Source organism: Oncorhynchus kisutch, unplaced genomic scaffold, assembly GCF_002021735.2.
Source record: "Oncorhynchus kisutch isolate 150728-3 unplaced genomic scaffold, Okis_V2 Okis04b-Okis11a_hom, whole genome shotgun sequence".
NCBI lineage: Eukaryota > Metazoa > Chordata > Actinopteri > Salmoniformes > Salmonidae > Oncorhynchus > Oncorhynchus kisutch.
Genome location: NW_022261981.1, coordinates 1,141,980 through 1,161,013, shown reverse-complemented (window position 1 = coordinate 1,161,013; position 19,034 = coordinate 1,141,980). Strand labels below are relative to the sequence as shown.

At 40.8% G+C, this 19,034-nt stretch overlaps 1 protein-coding gene across 1 annotated transcript in view; it reads left to right on the top strand.

The window, feature by feature from the left end:
- Nucleotides 1-19,034, top strand: part of adgrb3 (adhesion G protein-coupled receptor B3) — a 396,998-nt gene that overhangs the window by 250,927 nt on the left and 127,037 nt on the right. The window contains 2 exon segments of the mRNA XM_031813016.1: nt 5,447-5,549; nt 6,727-6,770. Coding sequence (XP_031668876.1) covers nt 5,447-5,549; nt 6,727-6,770 — 147 coding nt within the window.

The following is a 19,034-nucleotide window of genomic DNA, read 5'->3' as shown; positions in this document are numbered from 1 at the left end:
CTCTCTCTGTCTCTCTCTCTCTGCCCCTCTCTGTCTCTCTCTCTGTCCCTCTCTGTCTCTCTCTCTGTCTCTCTCTCTGTCTCACAGCAGAGGAGAGGGAGACAGAGGGAATAAGTAGTCATTTGGGACACGGTCCAGGCGAGACAGCAGTGAGATGTAAAATATGATCTCAACTTTATTCTCTGACAAAGTGTCTGCTGCACTGCCTGAGTGTAAATCCTCCAATAGTATTTGACAGGTAGTGTAGGCTATCCAGGGAGGGTTCATAAAAGACTCCTTCCACTTTGCTTTTCCAGGAAATGGCCTCTACATTGCACTATATGTACTTGCAAAAGCTCATTTTACGTACTGCACTATACATACTACTGTACCTACGAGGATACAAAAACCCTTCTCAAGGCACATTATATACAGTAGATCAAAAATGATGTGGAGGTAAAACAGACATATTACTACCATGATGCATCATTCTACCAGAACATCATCAATACTTCAAAAGGAAAAATGGCATCACTTTCTTTCAGAATACCGTAGTAGAATACAATCTTTCAGTCGTGTAATCCATAGATGACAAGCCAATTATCAAAGAATCCATCAAAGCTGATCAACTCAAGTTTCCCTGTAACATTTCATGAATTAAAACGACAAGCTTTGCTCCCAGACTCAACAACAATTAATCTCTGCTTTCTGCTGAGGAGGATGACACCACAGCTGTGTCCCAAATCGCACCCTATTCCCTATATAATGTACTTCTTTTGACCAAAGCCCTGGTCAAAAGTAGTGCACTAAATAAGGAATAGGGTACCATTCGGGAAGCAACACAAAATTGGGTTAAAATAATCATCATAATATCTGAACTCCATCCTGGTTAAATCATATTATGTTCTCATACTACTAATTAGAAGGGACAACGGACGACTAAGCAATATTTCATGGTTGGTTTATGCTTTCAAGCTGGTTTCCAATATTGTTAGTTATTCTGTTTATCAGTTTGGACATTACTGTCATTACGTATCGTCAAGGCTCTCACCCAGTTAGAGCAAGGCTGCGTATGAAATCACACCCTATTCCCTATGTAGGGCTCTGATCTAAAGTACACTTTGTAGGGAATAGGGTGCCATTCGGGACACAAGCCTAGAATTTGAGTCTCTTGCATAGAGTGAAAGACAAAAGGATGCCCGAGCAAAAGCTATACAAAGTAAGATACATTGAAACAACCATCTGTGTTAATATGAGTTCATGTTTTACCTTTATTTAACCAGGCAAGTCAGTTAAGAACAAATTCTTATTTTCAATGACGGCCTGGGAACAGTGGGTTAACTGCCTGTTCAGGGGCAGAATGACAGATTTGTACCTTGTCAGCTTGGGGGTTTGAATCAAATCATATTAAATCAAATGTATTTATATAGCCCTTCGTACATCAGCTGATATCTCAAAGTGCTGTACAGAAACCCAGCCTAAAACCCCAAACAGCAAGCAATGCAGGTGTAGAAGCACGCAACTTGCAACCTTCCGGTTACTAGTCCAACACTTTAACCACTAGGCTATCCTGCCGCCCCATTTTTGTCACAAAAATGTGTACACATCAGTACTTTATTAAAATTATAACAATGACTTTACCAATCTTCTCTCTTATGCTGATACAGAATGAGCCTAGGAATGTGGCCAAGTCCTCTACTTAGCTAACGTCAGGTGGCTAGAAGCATTATTCTCTATGATGGGCGTGTCACCCATCAGTGTGTGGCTGTAAAGATATACAGAGCCTTCAGAAAGTATTCACACCCCTTTTTCCAAAGCCTGAATTTAAAATGGATTCAAAATTAGGTGTTCTGTCATAATGTCAAAGTGGAATTATGTTTTTAGAAATTTTAACAAAGTCATTTAAAATGAAAAGCTGAAAGCTGAAAATGTAATAAGTATTCAACCACTTTGTTATGTCAAGGAGCCTAAATAAATTCAGCAGTAAAACTGTGCTTTATAAGTCACATAATAAGTTGCATGGCGTCACTCGGTATGAAATAATAGTGTTTAACATGATTTTTGAATGACTACCTCATCTCTGTACCCCACACTTACAATGATCTATAAGATCCCTTAGTCGAACAGTGAGTTTCAAACACAGATTCAGCACAGATTCCATAAAAGACTAATGGTATTTTCCAATGCCTAGCAAAGAAGGGCACCTAATTGGTAGATGTTTTTTTTATTTTTTTAAGCAGACATTGAATATCCCTCTGAGCATGTTAAAGTTATGAATTACACTTTAGACGATGTATCAATACACCCAGTCACTACAAAGGTGATTCTAACATGTATTGACTCAGAGGTGTGAATGCTTACGCAAATGAGATATTTATATATATTCATTTTCTGTTAATTAGCAAACATTTTCTAAATGCATGTTTTCACTTTGTCAATATGGGTTGCTATTAATGTTTCTCTCACATAATTAGTTAGCGCTGGTGTACAGCGCTGGATAGCTAGATAGTTAGCTACTGGCTACATGTTAGCTAGCTGGCTAGAGATGTTACCTACAACAACCCACAATCAGATGTATTTTGCTGTTGCACAAAGCTTGCTTTTGACAGAGTAGACAGCTTTTGCAACAGGTCCTCATACACTGAGAGGAAAACCAATAGCAGATAAGATAAAATAACACATTCAGCAATGGTATCTACCTGAAGTTAAATGCAGCCATCAGTCAGTCTCTCCTCAGAGCAGTGATCTACCCACGGGGTCCCGTTTCTTGGTTCCCAGTCTCAACTAACCCAAACAACACGGCACTCCACCCTTTCAAAGAAATGATGTTGCTATTCTTAGCTTCCTTGGGAGTGCTGCACTACAACTATACATTAGCCCACTGTAGGATGGTCCTGAAGGAAATATAGTCAAATAGATATAATCTACTGATGAAATTATAGCATTAGCAGTGCAGATAGATTTCCAATGGTCACTGATATTCTACTCTTATAAAAGCCATCCATTGTTATTGTATTTCCTCTGGTCACTGATATTCTACTCTTATAAAAGCCATCCATTGTTGTTGTATTTCCTCTGGTCACTGATATTCTACTCTTATAAAAGCCATCCATTGTTATTGTATTTCCTCTGGTCACTGATATTCTACTCTTATAAAAGCCATCCATTGTTATTGTATTTCCTCTGGTCACTGATATTCTACTCTTATAAAAGCCATCCATTGATGTTGTATTTCCTCTGGTCACTGATATTCTACTCTTATAAAAGCCATCCATTGATGTTGTATTTCCTCTGGTCACTGATATTATACTCTTATAAAATCCACCCATTGATGTTGTATCTGCACTAGTTTTCTTTGTGATCCAGTCCTAAATCCATATTTGACTTAGTTATGTGGCCTGTTTATGGAAACAGCAGACAGACTGACCCAGATTGTGGTGTTCTTGCCCAGGATCAAACATCGAACCCAGTCTTTCTCTCTAGAGAGTTCCAGACGTTCTATGGAACATCTTTGGGCCCAGCTGAGAGCTCTAGAACCTTCTCAGACCCTCCCTAGAGAACTGTAGGTCAGACACTGTCAGTCAGAAACCAAAATGGCACACTATTCCCTACATTTAGCACTACTTTTGACCATAGTCCTTTGGGCCCAGTCAAAAGTAGTGCACTATATTATAGGGAGTAGGGTGCCATTTGAATCAGTCAGTCATTGTAGTATCAGTTTGGTGGTGTCACAACCTACTGTTTTGTTTCCCCAGGAGGTAAATGAAAGAGAGAGAGATGAAAGAGGGAAAGGAAATGTGACATTCTCTGTTCTCCACCCCATGACACACGTTCCCTTGAAGATGAAGACAAATCAAGTGCAAAGAGGACATAGTGTAGATCTGAACCTGGAAAAGTACAAAGGCTCCAATTAACTTCCTTTTGAGTAGTTCTCTTTCAGTCTCTTTTTGTGGGGCAGTTCAGGTGAGGTGAGAAGAGAGGCAGGCTCAGAAGTGTACCAAGACCGCTTTCTACCAAGTCACCCTTTCATGAACTACAATGTATTATTATGTTTCAAAACACATTACCACTGTAGAGAGAAAGTCATCCATTTTTATTCAGCAATAGAATCCCCCCCCCCCCCCCCATATCTATATTCAGGAAGTAAATAAGCTGAAGACAAAAGGAGAGGAGGCGTGTCATTTGAAGTTGGTTTGGGGATTTGTCTTGCTTTGCAGTGGAGATAGACTAGATATACACTGCATGAGATGAGGGAGAGGCACTGAATGCGTCCCAAATGGCACCATATTCCCTGGACCCCAGGATGGCAGCAGCTAATGTGGATCCAGAATAAATACTGTGTAGTACTTTTGTGCAGTAAAAAGGGAATTGGGTGCCATTTGTGATACAGACAGTGTTTAAAGATCTCTGTTAGATTCAGGTTGTTTGGTAGAGACACTTCACCGTGATTCATTTAACGTAGAAAAGGCCAGACCTCCAGACGTGTCTATTTTCAATCTTTTGTGACTCGCTCCAAATGGACCATGAAATCACACCCTAAGTTGGCCCCCCAGTGCCTAAGTTGGCCCCCCAGTGCCTAATTTCTCTCCTCTCGCTCTGTCTGGGCTCCAGTTCACATGTATTTGGGGTGACTTGCTTCACGTGTGTCATTTTGTGTGTCAGGTCTTGTCCTGCAGTGCCACAGCAGGTGTGTTTGTCAAGTGCCTCACAGAGAGGTGTGACATGACATTTTGTGTTGTTCTTTGCATCAAAGGACATTGATAATATCAGATGAACCTGAATGTGCATCAATAGTATCAACATTCTGAATGAGGGGTCATGTTGTAAACGCTGTATATGATTCTATCTTTGGTAAGTCTATGAAACACAACTCATTTAGGGAAACATTTATTAACACACCTTTTGTGCAAAATCCTGACTCACAAAGAAAACTCTCCCAGAGATTGTAATGCATTTGTCTGACATATACCCTTATGATAAGACAGAACAAAGTTTAGTCATATGGTTTGTACGATTTGTGAAGCATTTATGTAGTGCTTATAAAGCCTTTATGTAGTGATCATGAAGCCATTATGAAGCTATATATAGGCTTTATAAGATGTACTTTGTTTAAAGTGGGACCGAACACACGGTATTTATGTAGCAGTGCCTAAGTGACACAACTTCCAATCAGTGTACTTTTTTTTTTAACCTTGATTTAACTAGGCAAGTCAGTTAAGAACAAATTCTTATTTTCAATGACGGCCTAGGAACAGTGGGTTAACTGCTTGTTCAGGGGCAGAACGACAGATTTGTCATCGAATCAATTACTCTACCATTGTTTGTTGGCTAATGCACTCTAAACGTGTGGCCTTGTCAGCTCGGGGGTTTGAACTTGCAACCTTCCAGTTACTAGTCCAACTCTCTAACCACTAGGCTACCCTTCCGCCCCCATCTCATGGTGTACATCACTCTGTTTTCCACCCAGGAACCACACGGCAGTGAGCTCCAAAGTCATTGCTGTCACAGTGAGACCAGAGCCCAGGATAACAGAGTCACACCTGGAGATCGAGCTGGCTCACCTGGCCAACGTAAGGACCTTTATTTTATTCATCTTTCATCTTTCATTTGAATTCATTCGAGGGCAAGAATGACCTCCTCACAATGTAAGTACCTGCCCAAGACTCCCTCACTTCTTGAAAAGGCATACAAGCGACACAGAGAAGGCAGATGTTTAATATCCAATCAGATAATTGTGTAACCGATACATTGGACCCAGTTACATGACGGTAATCCATGTACCTGAGTCCACACTCAAACACGGTTACCAAATATATTGGACCTATATTCACAAAGCATCTCAGAGTACGAGTGCTGACCTAGGATCAGGTCATCCCTGTCCATATTAACCTAATTAATTTCATTATTAAAGGCAACTACTCTGAGACGCTTGATAAACACAGGCCCAGACCTGAATCAGAAGGACAAGTTGAAATATATGGGCTCTGACAATGACATGCTGCTTTGCATCACCTTGGACGACACCTCTGAACGATAGTCTTTATCTCAGAGATTAACTAAAAGGCCAGGGTTGTAAAGAGAGCTTGTCCTTGTAATTATCTGGACAGTGCCATCTCTCTCTCTCTCTCTCTCGCTCTCTCTCTCTCTCTCTCTCTCTCTCTCTCTCTCTCTCTCTCTCTATCTCTCTCTCTCTCTCTCTCTCTCTCTCTCTCAATCTCTCTCTCTCTCTCTCTCTCTCTCTCTCTCTCTCTCTCAATCTCTCTCTCTCTCTCTCTCAATCTCTCTCTCTCTCTCTCAATCTCTCTCTCTCTCTCTCAATCTCTCTCTCTCTCTCTCTCGCTCTCTCTCTCTCTCTCTCTCTCTCTCTCTCTCTCTCTCCCCTGACACACCTACTACACTGGGCGCCTGCAAATTAATCATCGAATCAATTACTCTACCATTGTTTGTTGGCTAATGCACTCTAAACGTGTGGCTGTAGCCATTGTTGGGTACTTCAATGCTTATTGAGGCTAAAGTGATTCAAAGTGAAACTGCCACCAATTCTCATTGGCATTTTACATTTTAACCCTGAACTGCAATCTAAAGAGGTCTTGCCATAGCCGTTAGTTTTAAAAGAACAATTTGTTTAGTGAGTTATTCTTGGATAATTACGTGCAGAAATGACTAACTGTGAGGCTTTGGTCATTTTGTTGTGGTTATCTAATGAGTGAAGGTTTTCAGCGTGCTCTCTTCTTCTTGGTAATGCAGGGAACCCTGAGTCCTTACTGTGCACTGTGGGATAACAGCGTCATGTAAGTAAACAAGCTTTCCTTTCTGCTGTTTTCTCCTTGCTCTTCTCTAATCCATGGTGATGCTGATGTATCTGTTATGTATGGAATTACGCTTTTGATTTCTATTGATATAAACTATATTTCTAAATGCTCTGAAGATGAAAACACTGTTTTGTCCGTCTTCTACGAGGTTCAAGGGTGCTTACTTTTGGCAAAGTGTACTGTACGTAATTCTACTCAGAATGTCTTCAGACGATCCTATACTCTGTATGTATTAGCTTCGGGGCCGCCGTCCTCTGTAAGGGGATCTGAGGACAATTACTTCAGCAGAAAAAAACGCCTATGAAGATTAAAATCAGATGAAATGAATAAATCTTCTAAATACCATCGGGGAATTTTAGTCTGGGTCTGCATCCCAAATGGCATTCTGTTCCCTTTATCGTGCACTACGTTTGACTAAAGCCTGGGCACTTTATAGTAAATAGGGACGCAGTCTGACTTTTGCCTTCATTGTGCACTACTGTTGACCAAAACCTGGGCACTTCATAGGAAATAGGGACACAGTCTGACTTTTGCCTTCATTGTGCACTACTGTTGACCAAAACCTGGGCACTTCATTGGAAATAGGGACGCAGCCTGACTTTTGCCTTCATTGTGCACTACTGTTGACCAAAACCTGGGCACTTCATAGTAAATAGGGACGCAGTCTGACTTTTCTCTTGACAACGTATAATAACATGAGGGGAACAGGGACATGACATCACCGATCCCCTGTTATCTCACATACAGGGACATGACATCACGATCCCCTCTTATCTCACATACAGGGACATGACATCACCGATCCCCTCTTATCTCACATACAAGGACATGACATCACGATCCCCTCTTATCTCACATACAGGGACATGACATCACGATCCCCTCTTATCTCACATACAGGGACATGACATCACGATCCCCTCTTATCTCACATACAGGGACATGACATCACCGATCCCCTCTTATCTCACATACAGGGACATGACATCACCGATCCCCTGTTATCTCACATACAGGGACATGACATCACCGATCCCCTCTTATCTCACATACAGGGACATGACATCACCGATCCCCTCTTATCTCACAAACAGGGACATGACATCACCGATCCCCTCTTATCTCACATACAGGGACATGACATCACCGATCCCTCTTATCTCACATACAGGGACATGACATCACCGATCCCCTCTTATCTCACAAACAGGGACATGACATCATACAGGGTTCCTGTATTTCATTAAGCTACAGACACCTATTATCTCACATACAGGATTCCTGTATTTCATTAAGCTACAGACACCTATTATCTCACATACAGGGTTCCTGTATTTCATTAAGCTACAGACACCTATTATCTCACATACAGGGTCCTGTATTTCATTAAGCTACAGACACCTCTTATCTCACATACAGGGTTCCTGTATTTCATTAAGCTACAGACACCTATTATCTCACATACAGGGTTCCTGTATTTCATTAAGCTACAGACACCTATTATCTCACATACAGGGTTCCTGTATTTCATTAAGCTACAGACACCTATTATCTCACATACAGGGTTCCTGTATTTCATTAAGCTACAGACACCTCTTATCTCACATACAGGGTTCCTGTATTTCATTAAGCTACAGACACCTCTTATCTCACATACAGGGTTCCTGTATTTCATTAAGCTACAGGCACCTATTATCTCACATACAGGGTTCCTGTATTTCATTAAGCTACAGACACCTCTTATCTCACATACAGGGTTCCTGTATTTCATTAAGCTACAGGCACCTATTATCTCACATACAGGGTTCCTGTATTTCATTAAGCTACAGACACCTCTTATCTCACATACAGGGTTCCTGTATTTCATTAAGCTACAGGCACGTATTTTTCTGCAATTGTATGAGACAATAAGCGGCGAAGGCCAGAGGAAATTCAATGTAGGTTTTGAATGCATCTCTTGTCCTCTGTGTTGTATTACAGCCGTAAGAGCACACTGATAAGGGTCAATGGAATGAAAGATCCTCTGTGTTGTATTACAGCCGTTGTATTACAGCCGTAAGAGCACACTGATAAGGGTCAATGGAATGAAAGATCCTCTGTGTTGTATTACAGCCGTTGTATTACAGCCGTAAGAGCACACTGATAAGGGTCAATGGAATGAAAGATCCTCTGTGTTGTATTACAGCCGTTGTATTACAGCCGTAAGAGCACACTGATAAGGGTCAATGGAATGAAAGATCCTCTGTGCCGTTGGAATATCAAGGAACTCAGTGATTTGATAGAAGCTGGTTTCAATGCCATCGTTATTGTTCCTTGTGTTCTTTGTTCCTTACACATTGTGCGTCAGAAAATATACCATCATCATATAAGTTAGACTCAAATCGTATCTCTATTTAATTTAACATGCTTTATTATTCTGGTTTCTTACTCCTCATCTGAAAGGACTAGATAGCATACAGATGTAGGACCTTAATTTGATCCAGTTTGCAACAGCAAGAAAAATAATGCTGCAGCAACAGGAAATGTTAATAATTATGTGGATTATAATTCATGGACATTTTGTAGGGGTTGATACTATTATCGTGAAGGGAAAGCAAGTCTGAAATAACAAACTTTAGAAGCCTTCTTAAACTCAAAAGCACTACAAGTTGCATTTCCTGCTGTATAGGAAAATTCTCAGTAACAAACGAGTGACCAAATTAAGATCCTACATCTGTACAACGTTTAAATTGAAGAATGTCAACAAATAACGTCAACTATATATCCCATACACAGTTCCCTTCATCTGTTTCTGAAACATTTCAAATGTTCTTAAAAATTCGTAGATTGAAACAGAAACAGACTCCCTCCCAGATTTCAGAAACATTGTTCTTCATGACTCATTATTTCCTTCTATACTGTGTGTTCTATCCTTCTATCCTTTGTGTTCTATCCTTCTATGGTGTGTGTTCTATCCTTCTATGGTGTGTGTTCTATCCTTCTATCCTTTGTGTTCTATCCTTCTATGGTGTGTGTTCTATCCTTCTATACTTTGTGTTCTATCCTTCTATGGTTTGTGTTCTATCCTTCTATGGTGTGTGTTCTATCCTTCTATACTGTGTGTTCTATCCTTCTATCCTGTGTTATATCCTTCTATCCTTTGTGTTCTATCCTTCTATGGTGTGTGTTCTATCCTTCTATGGTGTGTGTCCTATCCTTCTATCCTTTGTGTTCTATCCTTCTATGGTGTGTGTTCTATCCTTCTATACTTTGTGTTCTATCCTTCTATGGTGTGTGTTATATCCTTCTATGGTGTGTGTTATATCCTTCTATGGTGTGTGTTTTATCCTTCTATGGCGTGTGTTCTATCCTTCTATCCTTTGTGTTATATCCTTCTATGGTGTGTGTTCTATCCTTCTATCCTTTGTGTTCTATCCTTCTATCCTTTGTGTTCTATCCTTCTATGGTGTGTGTTCTATCCTTCTATACTTTGTGTTCTATCCTTCTATGGTGTGAGTTCTATCCTTCTATGGTGTGTGTTCTATCCTTCTATACTTTGTGTTCTATCCTTCTATGGTGTGTGTTCTATCCTTCTATGGTGTGTGTTCTATCCTTCTATGGTGTGTGTTCTATCCTTCTATACTGTGTTATATCCTTCTATCCTTTGTGTTCTATCCTTCTATGGTGTGTGTTCTATCCTTCTATGGTGTGTGTCCTATCCTTCTATCCTTGTGTTCTATCCTTCTATGGTGTGTGTTCTATCCTCTATACTTTGTGTTCTATCCTTCTATGGGTGTGTGTTATATCCTTCTATGGTGTGTGTTATATCCTTCTATGGTGTGTGTTCTATTCCTTCTATGGCGTGTGTTCTATCCTTCTATCTCTTGTGTTATATCCTTCTAGGGTGTGTGTTCTATCCTTCTATACTTTGTGTTCTATCCTTCTATGGTGTGGTTTATATCCTTCTATCCTTTGTGTTCTATCCTTCTATCCTTTGTGTTCTATCCTTCTATGGTGGGTGTTCTATCCTTCTATACTTTGTGTTCTATCTTCTATGGTGTGAGTTCTATCCTTCTATCCTTTGTGTTCTATCCTTCTATCCTTTGTGTTCTATCCTTCTATGGTGTGTGTTCTATCCTTCTATCCTTTGTGTTCTATCCTTCTATGGGTGTGAGTTCTATCCTTCTATCCTTTGTGTTCTATCCTTCTATGGTGTGTGTTCTATCCTTCTATACTTTGTGTTCTATCCTTCTATGGGTGTGTGTTATATCCTTCTATGGTGTGTGTTATATCCTTCTATGGTGGTGTTCTATCCTTCTATGGCGTGTGTTCTATCCTTCTATCCTTTGTGTTATATCCTTCTATGGTGTGTGTTCTATCCTTCTATACTTTGTGTTCTATCCTTCTATGGTGTGTGTTATATCCTTCTATCCTTTGTGTTCTATCCTTCTATGGTGTGTGTTCTATCCTTCTATCCTTGTGTTCTATCCTTCTATCCTTTGTGTTCTATCCTTCTATGGTGTGTGTTCTATCCTTCTATCCTTTGCGTTCTATCCTTCTATGGTGTGTGTTCTATCCTTTTATGGTGTGAGTTCTATCCTTCTATCCTTTGTGTTCTATCCTTCTATGGTGTGTGTTCTATCCTTCTATGGTGTGTGTTCTATCATTCTATGGTGTGTGTTCTATCCTTCTATACTTTGTGTTCTATCCTTCTATGGTGTGTGTCTATCCTTCTATGGTGTGTGTTTCTATCCTTCTACTTGTGTTCTATCCTTCTATGGTTTGAGTTCTATCCTTCTATCCTTTGTGTTCAATCCTTCTATGGTGTGTGTTCTATCCTTCTATACTGTGTGTTCTATCCTTCTATCGTGTGTGTTCTATCCTTCTATCCATCTCTCCTGTGTGTTCTATCCTTCTATCCTTCTATCCTGTGTGTTCTATCCTTCTATCCATCTCTCCTGTGGGTTCTATCCTTCTATCCTTCTCCCCTGTGTGTTCTATCCTTCTCTCCTGTGTGTTCTATCCTTCTATCCTGTGTGTTCTATCCTTCTACCCATCTCTCCTGTGTGTTCTATCCTCCTATACATCTCTCCTGTGTGTTCTATCCTTCTATCCTGTGTGTGCTATCCTTCTAACCTGTGTGTTCTATCCTTCTATCCTGTGTGTTCTATCCTTCTCTCCTATGTGTTCTATCTTCTGTCCTTTGTGTTATATCCTTCTATCTTCTATCCTATTGTTCTATTCATCTATCCTTCTATCCTTGTGTGTTCTATCCTACAACCTGGGTTCTATCCTTCTCTCCTGTGTGTTCTATCCTTCTATCCATCTCTGCTTGTGTCTATCCTTCTATCCTGTGTTTTCTATCCTTCTCGCCTGTGTGTTCATATCCTTCTATCCTGTGTGTTCTATCCTTCTATCCTGTGTGTTCTATCCTTCTATCCTGTGTGTTCTATCCTATCTATCCTTCTATCCTGTGTGTTCTATCCTTCTATCCTGTGTGTTCCTATCCTTCTCTCCTGTGTGTTCTATCCTTCGATCCTGTGTGTTCTATCCTTCTATCCTTCTCTCCTGTGTGTTCTTATCCTTCTATCTGGGTATTCTATCCTTCTATACATCTCTCCTGTGTGTTCTATCCTTCTATCCTTCTCTACTGTGTGTTCTATCCTTCTATCCTGTGTGTTCTATCCTTCTATACATCTCTCCTGGTGTGTTCTATCCTTCTATCTGTGTGTTCTATCCTTCTATCCTGTGTGTTCTATCCTTCTATCCTGTGTGTTCTATCCTTCTCTCCTGTGTGTTCTATCCTTCTATCCTTCTCTCCTGTGTGTCTATCCTTCTATCATGTGTGTTCTATCCTTCTATACATCTCTCCTGTGTGTTTCTATCCTTCTATCCTGTGTGTTCATCCCTCTATCCTTCTCTCCTGTGTGTTCTATCCTTCTATCCTGTGTGTTCTATCCTCTATACCTTCTATCATAGGTGACACACTGTATGATCCCTGTGTGATTAATATATAACATTCGACAGGAATTCATATTTACATCTTCCAGTACAAAATAGCAGCAGTTATTGTCCGCAGCCCCAGTTTTGTAAATGGAATATGGCTGCTTTTTAATTTGAATAATTCTAAAATGTGAAAATTGCGCTGGTGCTTCTGCTGCAATATCAGTTACAGCGAGAGAAACGGGTTTCTCTTCTCCATCTCAGTGGCAGATAGGAAAACTAAAGCACCATTCAACCAAATTCCATTTCTATTGAATCAGGGGCCACACAACTCTCTGGTCTCTTGAAATAATTCAAGTTTTTAGAAATAGATTCAGGTCCAGTAGTATTTCTACTGTCGGCTGAAAGAGTTGAAGGGACAGCGACTGTGAACCAGGGGGAAGTCAGCTGGAGGAGGATGTTATTAGAACTGGAATGAACAAAACAGAATTTGGTTTCTTGGCAACAATCTTGTCCAAGCAAAGTAGAACTCATGCATAATTCATAACGATCTAATATATTTGTTTGTGTTTGGTTTATTCTTGTCATCAGTAATCTGTTTGTCTGAGGGTTTATGTGTAAATCAATTAATTTGTTGGTTAACATGTGTACCCAGCAAAGGGAACCAACATTCTCTGTGCAGGAAAACAATTAGAATACATGAGTGTATGTATTGTACCCCCCCAATCCTGACCTCTGCATCTGGTATGCGTGATCATGCATGCCTAAATTATGATTTATCCTCATTTTGTGTAAAGGGTTGTCAAATACAACAGGCATGGCATGATCAGAAAAAACATGATGATTAAGCAAAGGAGGAAAACAGAAAAAGTCTAACAAAAAATAAGTGGTTTGTCGTTCCAATAACTTTTCCCCCTGAATACTTTCCTCTGAATACTTTCCTCTGAATACTTCTCTCCTGAATACTTTCCCCTGAATACTTTCCCCCTGAATACTTTCCCCCTGAATACTTTCCTCCTGAATACTTTCCCCTGAATACTTTCCTCCTGAAGACTTTCCTCCTGAATACTTTCCCCTGAATACTTTCCCCCTGAATACTTTCCTCCTGAATATTTTCCCCTGAATACTTTCCCCTGAATACTTTCCCCTGAATACTTTCCCCCTGAATATTTTCCCCTGAATATTTTCCCCCTGAATACTTTCCCCTGAATACTTTCCCCTGAATACTTTCCCCCTGAATACTTTCCCCCTGAATACTTTCCCCTGAATACTTTCCTCCTGAATACTTCCCCCTGAATACTTTCCTCCTGAAGACTTCCTCCTGAATACTTTCCCCCTGAATACTTTCCCCCTGAATACTTTCCTCCTGAATATTTTCCCCCTGAATACTTTCCCCTGAATACTTTCCCTGAATACTTTCCCCCTGAATATTTTCCCCTGAATATTTCCCCCTGAATACTTTCCCCTGAATACTTTCCCCTGAATACTTTCCCCTGAAATTTTCCCCCTGAATATTTTCCCCCTGAATACTTTCCCCCTGAATACTTTCCTCCTGAATATTTTCCTCCTGAATACTTTCCTCCTGGAGAGATTACATCTGTAACATTGGTAAATCACAATCCCATAACACAGGACTAAAACCATGGCAACCAATGCTGTCTAAAGCATGTTAAAGTCTTTGTAGCCAAGATATTACCAAACAGAGACTAACGCTGACTGACATAAGTAAGGAAGATAGACTCGGGTTTCTCTGCTAAGGAGGAGATGCTATTCCATGTCCTGTTTGTTCTCTGCTCCACTGCATAGACGGGGCTGGATTAAGAAATCATAGGCCCAGGTCTTTTTTTTTTTTTACACCACACAAATAACAACTAAATGAGTGGCTATTCTGACACTGACAAACTGAGATCAGTCTGGTCTTGAATTCCAACTAACAATAGCTCAGGCCAATGAAATGAAACAATATTAAAAAGTCAAGTATTTGACCACATGATAAGTTACATGGACTCACTCTGTGTGCAATAATAGTGTTCAACATGATTTTTGACACATCTCTGTACCTCACACCTACAATTATCTGCAAGGTACCTCAGTCGAGCAGTGAATTTCGAACACAGATTCAACCACAAAGAACAGGAGGTTTTCCAATGGACTCGCAAAGATCAGCATCTATTAGTCAGCACCTCCAAATATTCATTCCATTATAATCCACATAAAAATTCTAATTTCCTGTTGCTGCAGGATTATTTTCAACCTCTAGCAAACTGGTTTTAAATTAAGATCCTACATTCTGTATGTCCACTATGTTCATTATTATGTATTTAGTATTTATTAGGATCCCTATTAGCTAGTGCTAAAGCAGCAGCTACTCTTCCAGGGGTCCAGACAAAACAGGAAACATGGACAGAATACAGAACATGAATAGACCAGAACATCAGAGGAACAGAACTACATACATTAAACAAGGAACACACACTTTCATACATGGATGCCTTCATATTCATGTGATTCATACTGGACTGAATGTAAGTGCAACACACCGACATGGAAACAGGGCGGTGGGTTGCAAATCGGCTGACACTTTTCAGACCCGGGATCGAGCCCGGGTCTGTAGTGATGCCTCTAGCACTGCAATGCAGTGCCTTAGACCCTGCGCCCCTCAGGATCCAAACTTGTTTCACTAAATTCCCCTGACTTGAATTAATCCACATTGTTTCTATAGTTACCACCCATAATGGGTATCCTGGGGTAAAGTATTGTTAGCTGAGATATAGGTACTTGTTACAGGTCTACCACCCATGAAGGTTATCTGAGGTATAGTGTAACTTGTTACAGTCTACCACCCATGAAGGGTTATCTGAGGTGCAACGGTTACAGTCTACCACCCATGAAGGGTTATCTGAGGTATAGTGTGACTTGTTACAGTCTACCACCCATGAAGGGTTATCTGACATATAGTGTAACTTGTTACAGTCTACACCCATGAAGGGTTATCTGAGGTATAGTGTGACTTGTTACAGTCTACCACCCATGAAGGGTTATCTGAGGTATAGTGTAACTTGTTACAGTCTACCACTCATGGAGGGTTATCTGAGGTATAGTGTAACTTGTTACAGTCTACCACCCATGAAGGGTTATCTGAGGTATAGTGTAACTTGTTACAGTCTACCACCCATTAAGGGTTATCTGAGGTATAGTGTAACTTGTTACAGTCTACCACCCATTAAGGGTTATCTGAGGTATAGTGTAACTTGTTACAGTCTACCACCCATTAAGGGTTATCTGAGGTATAGTGTAACTTGTTACAGTCTACCACCCATTAAGGGTTATCTGAGGTATAGTGTAACTTGTTACAGTCTACCACCCATTAAGGGTTATCTGAGGTATAGGTGTAACTTGTTACAGTCTACCACCCATTAAGGGTTATCTGAGGTATAGTGTAACTTGTTACAGTCTACCACCCATGAAGGGTTATCTGAGGTATAGTGCTAGGCTTTGGACGTTCTCATTAAATTAAATTAAGAAAGACCCACTGAATAGAAAACCAGAATCAGATGGGAGTTAAGGTCCTCGCTTCCCGCTGAGGCTCTCACCTCAGCCACAGTGATCAGAGTTAACAGACATGAACGTAGGACCCTTGATGGTGTGGAGTTTCCTCCCTCTAAAGTTTATACTTTATGGTTTCCACCTCAGCAACTTGTCTTACATTTCCCCCTTAATTCCCCTACACCACATTCACACCCAGCAGCGTTCACCAGTCACGCGTTATAGTGAATATTGAAATATAAAACATTATAGTCACTTACTCTAGGCCTATCTGCTAAATGGTATGTACTGTACGTACGTATGCATCTGTATAGGTTTACTATGTGCTCTGAAAACAGAAGCAGACGGCTCAGCCTTACCTAAGGGAGAGATAACCCAAAAAGAAATCCTCTCCTGCTGCTCCTCTTCCTCAATTCCCTCTTCTCTCTTCTCTCTCCTCCTCCTCCTCTCTCTCTCTCTCCTCTCTCTCTCTCCTCCTCCTCTCTCCCTCCTCTCCTCCTCTCTCTCTCCTCCTCCTCCTCCTCTCCTCCTCCTCTCCCTCCTCCCCTCCTCCTCCTCCTCTCTCCTCCTCCTCCTCCTCCTCTCTCCCTCCTCCTCCTCCTCCTCCCCTCTCTCCTCCTCCTCTCTCCTCCCTCCTCTCTCCTCCCTCCTCCTCTCCTCTCTCTCCTCCTCCTCGCTCCTCTCCCTCTCTCGCTCCTCCTCCTCTCCTCCTCACCTCTCCTCCTTCTCCTCCTCCTCTCCTCTTCTTCCTCCATTCCTCTCCTCTTCTCCTCCTCCTCCTCTCTCCTCCTCCTCTCTCTCCTCCTCCTCCTCCTCTCCTCCTCCACCTCCTCTCCTCCTCCTCCTCCTCTCCTCCTCCACCTCCTCTTCTCTCTCACCTCAGACTCATGTTTTGAGGTGAGAGGAAAAGACTAATTACATGTCAAAATATCATTGGACTAGCCAAATATAATTAGCACCAGCAGAGTTGTGTCTCCTGGATGTTAAGTACAGGACAAATGACTTTGGACACACTTAGCCAATTTCTCTCATTTGGGCCATAAGTGGAAGCTGTAAAGCGTGATGACAGTGTCAGCCATCTCAAATGTACTCCTGTGTTAGCACCTTAAGTGAGGAGACCTTGTGCAATGTTACTGCTAAATACCTGATTAAAAGGATTTGATATCTCTTTGACTGTATCCCAAGTGGCACTCTATTCCCTATATAGTGCACTACTTTTGACCACACCCTATGGGGACCCTGGTGAAAAGTAGTGAATTACAACGGTTTGTGGCTGTATCCCAAATGGCACCCTATTCCCTATATAGTGCACTACTTTTGACCACAGCCCTATGGGGACCCTGGTGAAAAGTAGTGAATTACAACGGTTGTGACTGTGTCCTGTGTCTTGGTTAGTGATTGTTGCCAGACTAGTAGGACTTCCAGGATGTGGAGCAGAAAGATATCAGCTTGAATAACGTTCTCATACAGTATTAGACGAGAACATTCAGTAGTGTATGAATTTCAAGGGGGATCAAACTGGGCACAGACATTTTCAAAAATGTTTATGTGGGCCGTCTTTGATTCATTCACAGCTGTAATTGACTCACATTAAAAAGAGAGTTGTACTCTTGTATGATGCAATTGCATTATTCAGGGTACATGAATACTCCTATACAATCCCCTATACATCCATGCAGAACGTGGACATGGTATGTTATTTTACATGTTATAAGCCTTGTAAGACATCATACAGGCTTATACAGGCCTGTAACAAGTTACAAAGCATTATAGATTAAAGTAAAGTGGTACCCAAAGTACATTTCTCTACACCCCTTCAGTGTCTGAGTACACGACTTTGTCTAAATGCCACTCTATTCCCTATATAGTGCACATAGGGAATAGGATGCCATTTGGGAGGCGTCTTCTACCCTTACAGTCATGACTAGTGTTACCATGGGTCATGTTAGGAGCCATTTGGGAGGCGTCTTCTACCCCTTACAGTCATGACTAGTGTTACCCTGGGTCATGTTAGGAGTCATTTGGGAGACGTCTTCTACCCCTTACAGTCATGACTAGTGTTACCCTGGGTCATGTTAGGAGTCATTTGGGAGGCGTCTTCTACCCCTTACAGTCATTACTAGTGTTACCCTGGGTCATGTTAGGAGTCATTTGGGAGACGTCTTCTACCCCTTACAGTCATGACTAGTGTTACCCTGGGTCATGTTAGGAGTCATTTGAGAAAGAGTTCATGGAAAACCTTGATGTCAGCAAGGACTTACCAAACACATTCATGATGACCTCGTTGTAATATTTCCCCATCTGACTGGTTGATCTATAGGGACAGCTGAGCCATAACATCTGAATTAATTATATTAGTAAAATAATGATGGTTTGATGTATCACAATAATGTGTGGGTCAGTGCACAGCTATTTGCTTACTGTTGGCCATATTATGCAGATGAATCTGCTCCACTCTCCTACACTAACTGAAATCAGTACATTAAAACACTAAACTGAATCAGTTTACATTAAAACACTAACTGAATCAGTTTACCATTAAAAAACACTAACTGATCAGTTTTTACATTGAAAACACTAACTGAATCAGTTTACATTAAAACATCTCACTTGAATCAGTTTACATTTTAAAACACTAACTGAATCAGTTTACATTAAAACACTAACTGAATCAGTTTACATTAAAACACTAACTGAATCAGTTTACATTTTTTAAAACATAACTGAATCAGTTTACATTAAAACACTAATCTGAATTCAGTTTACATTAAAACA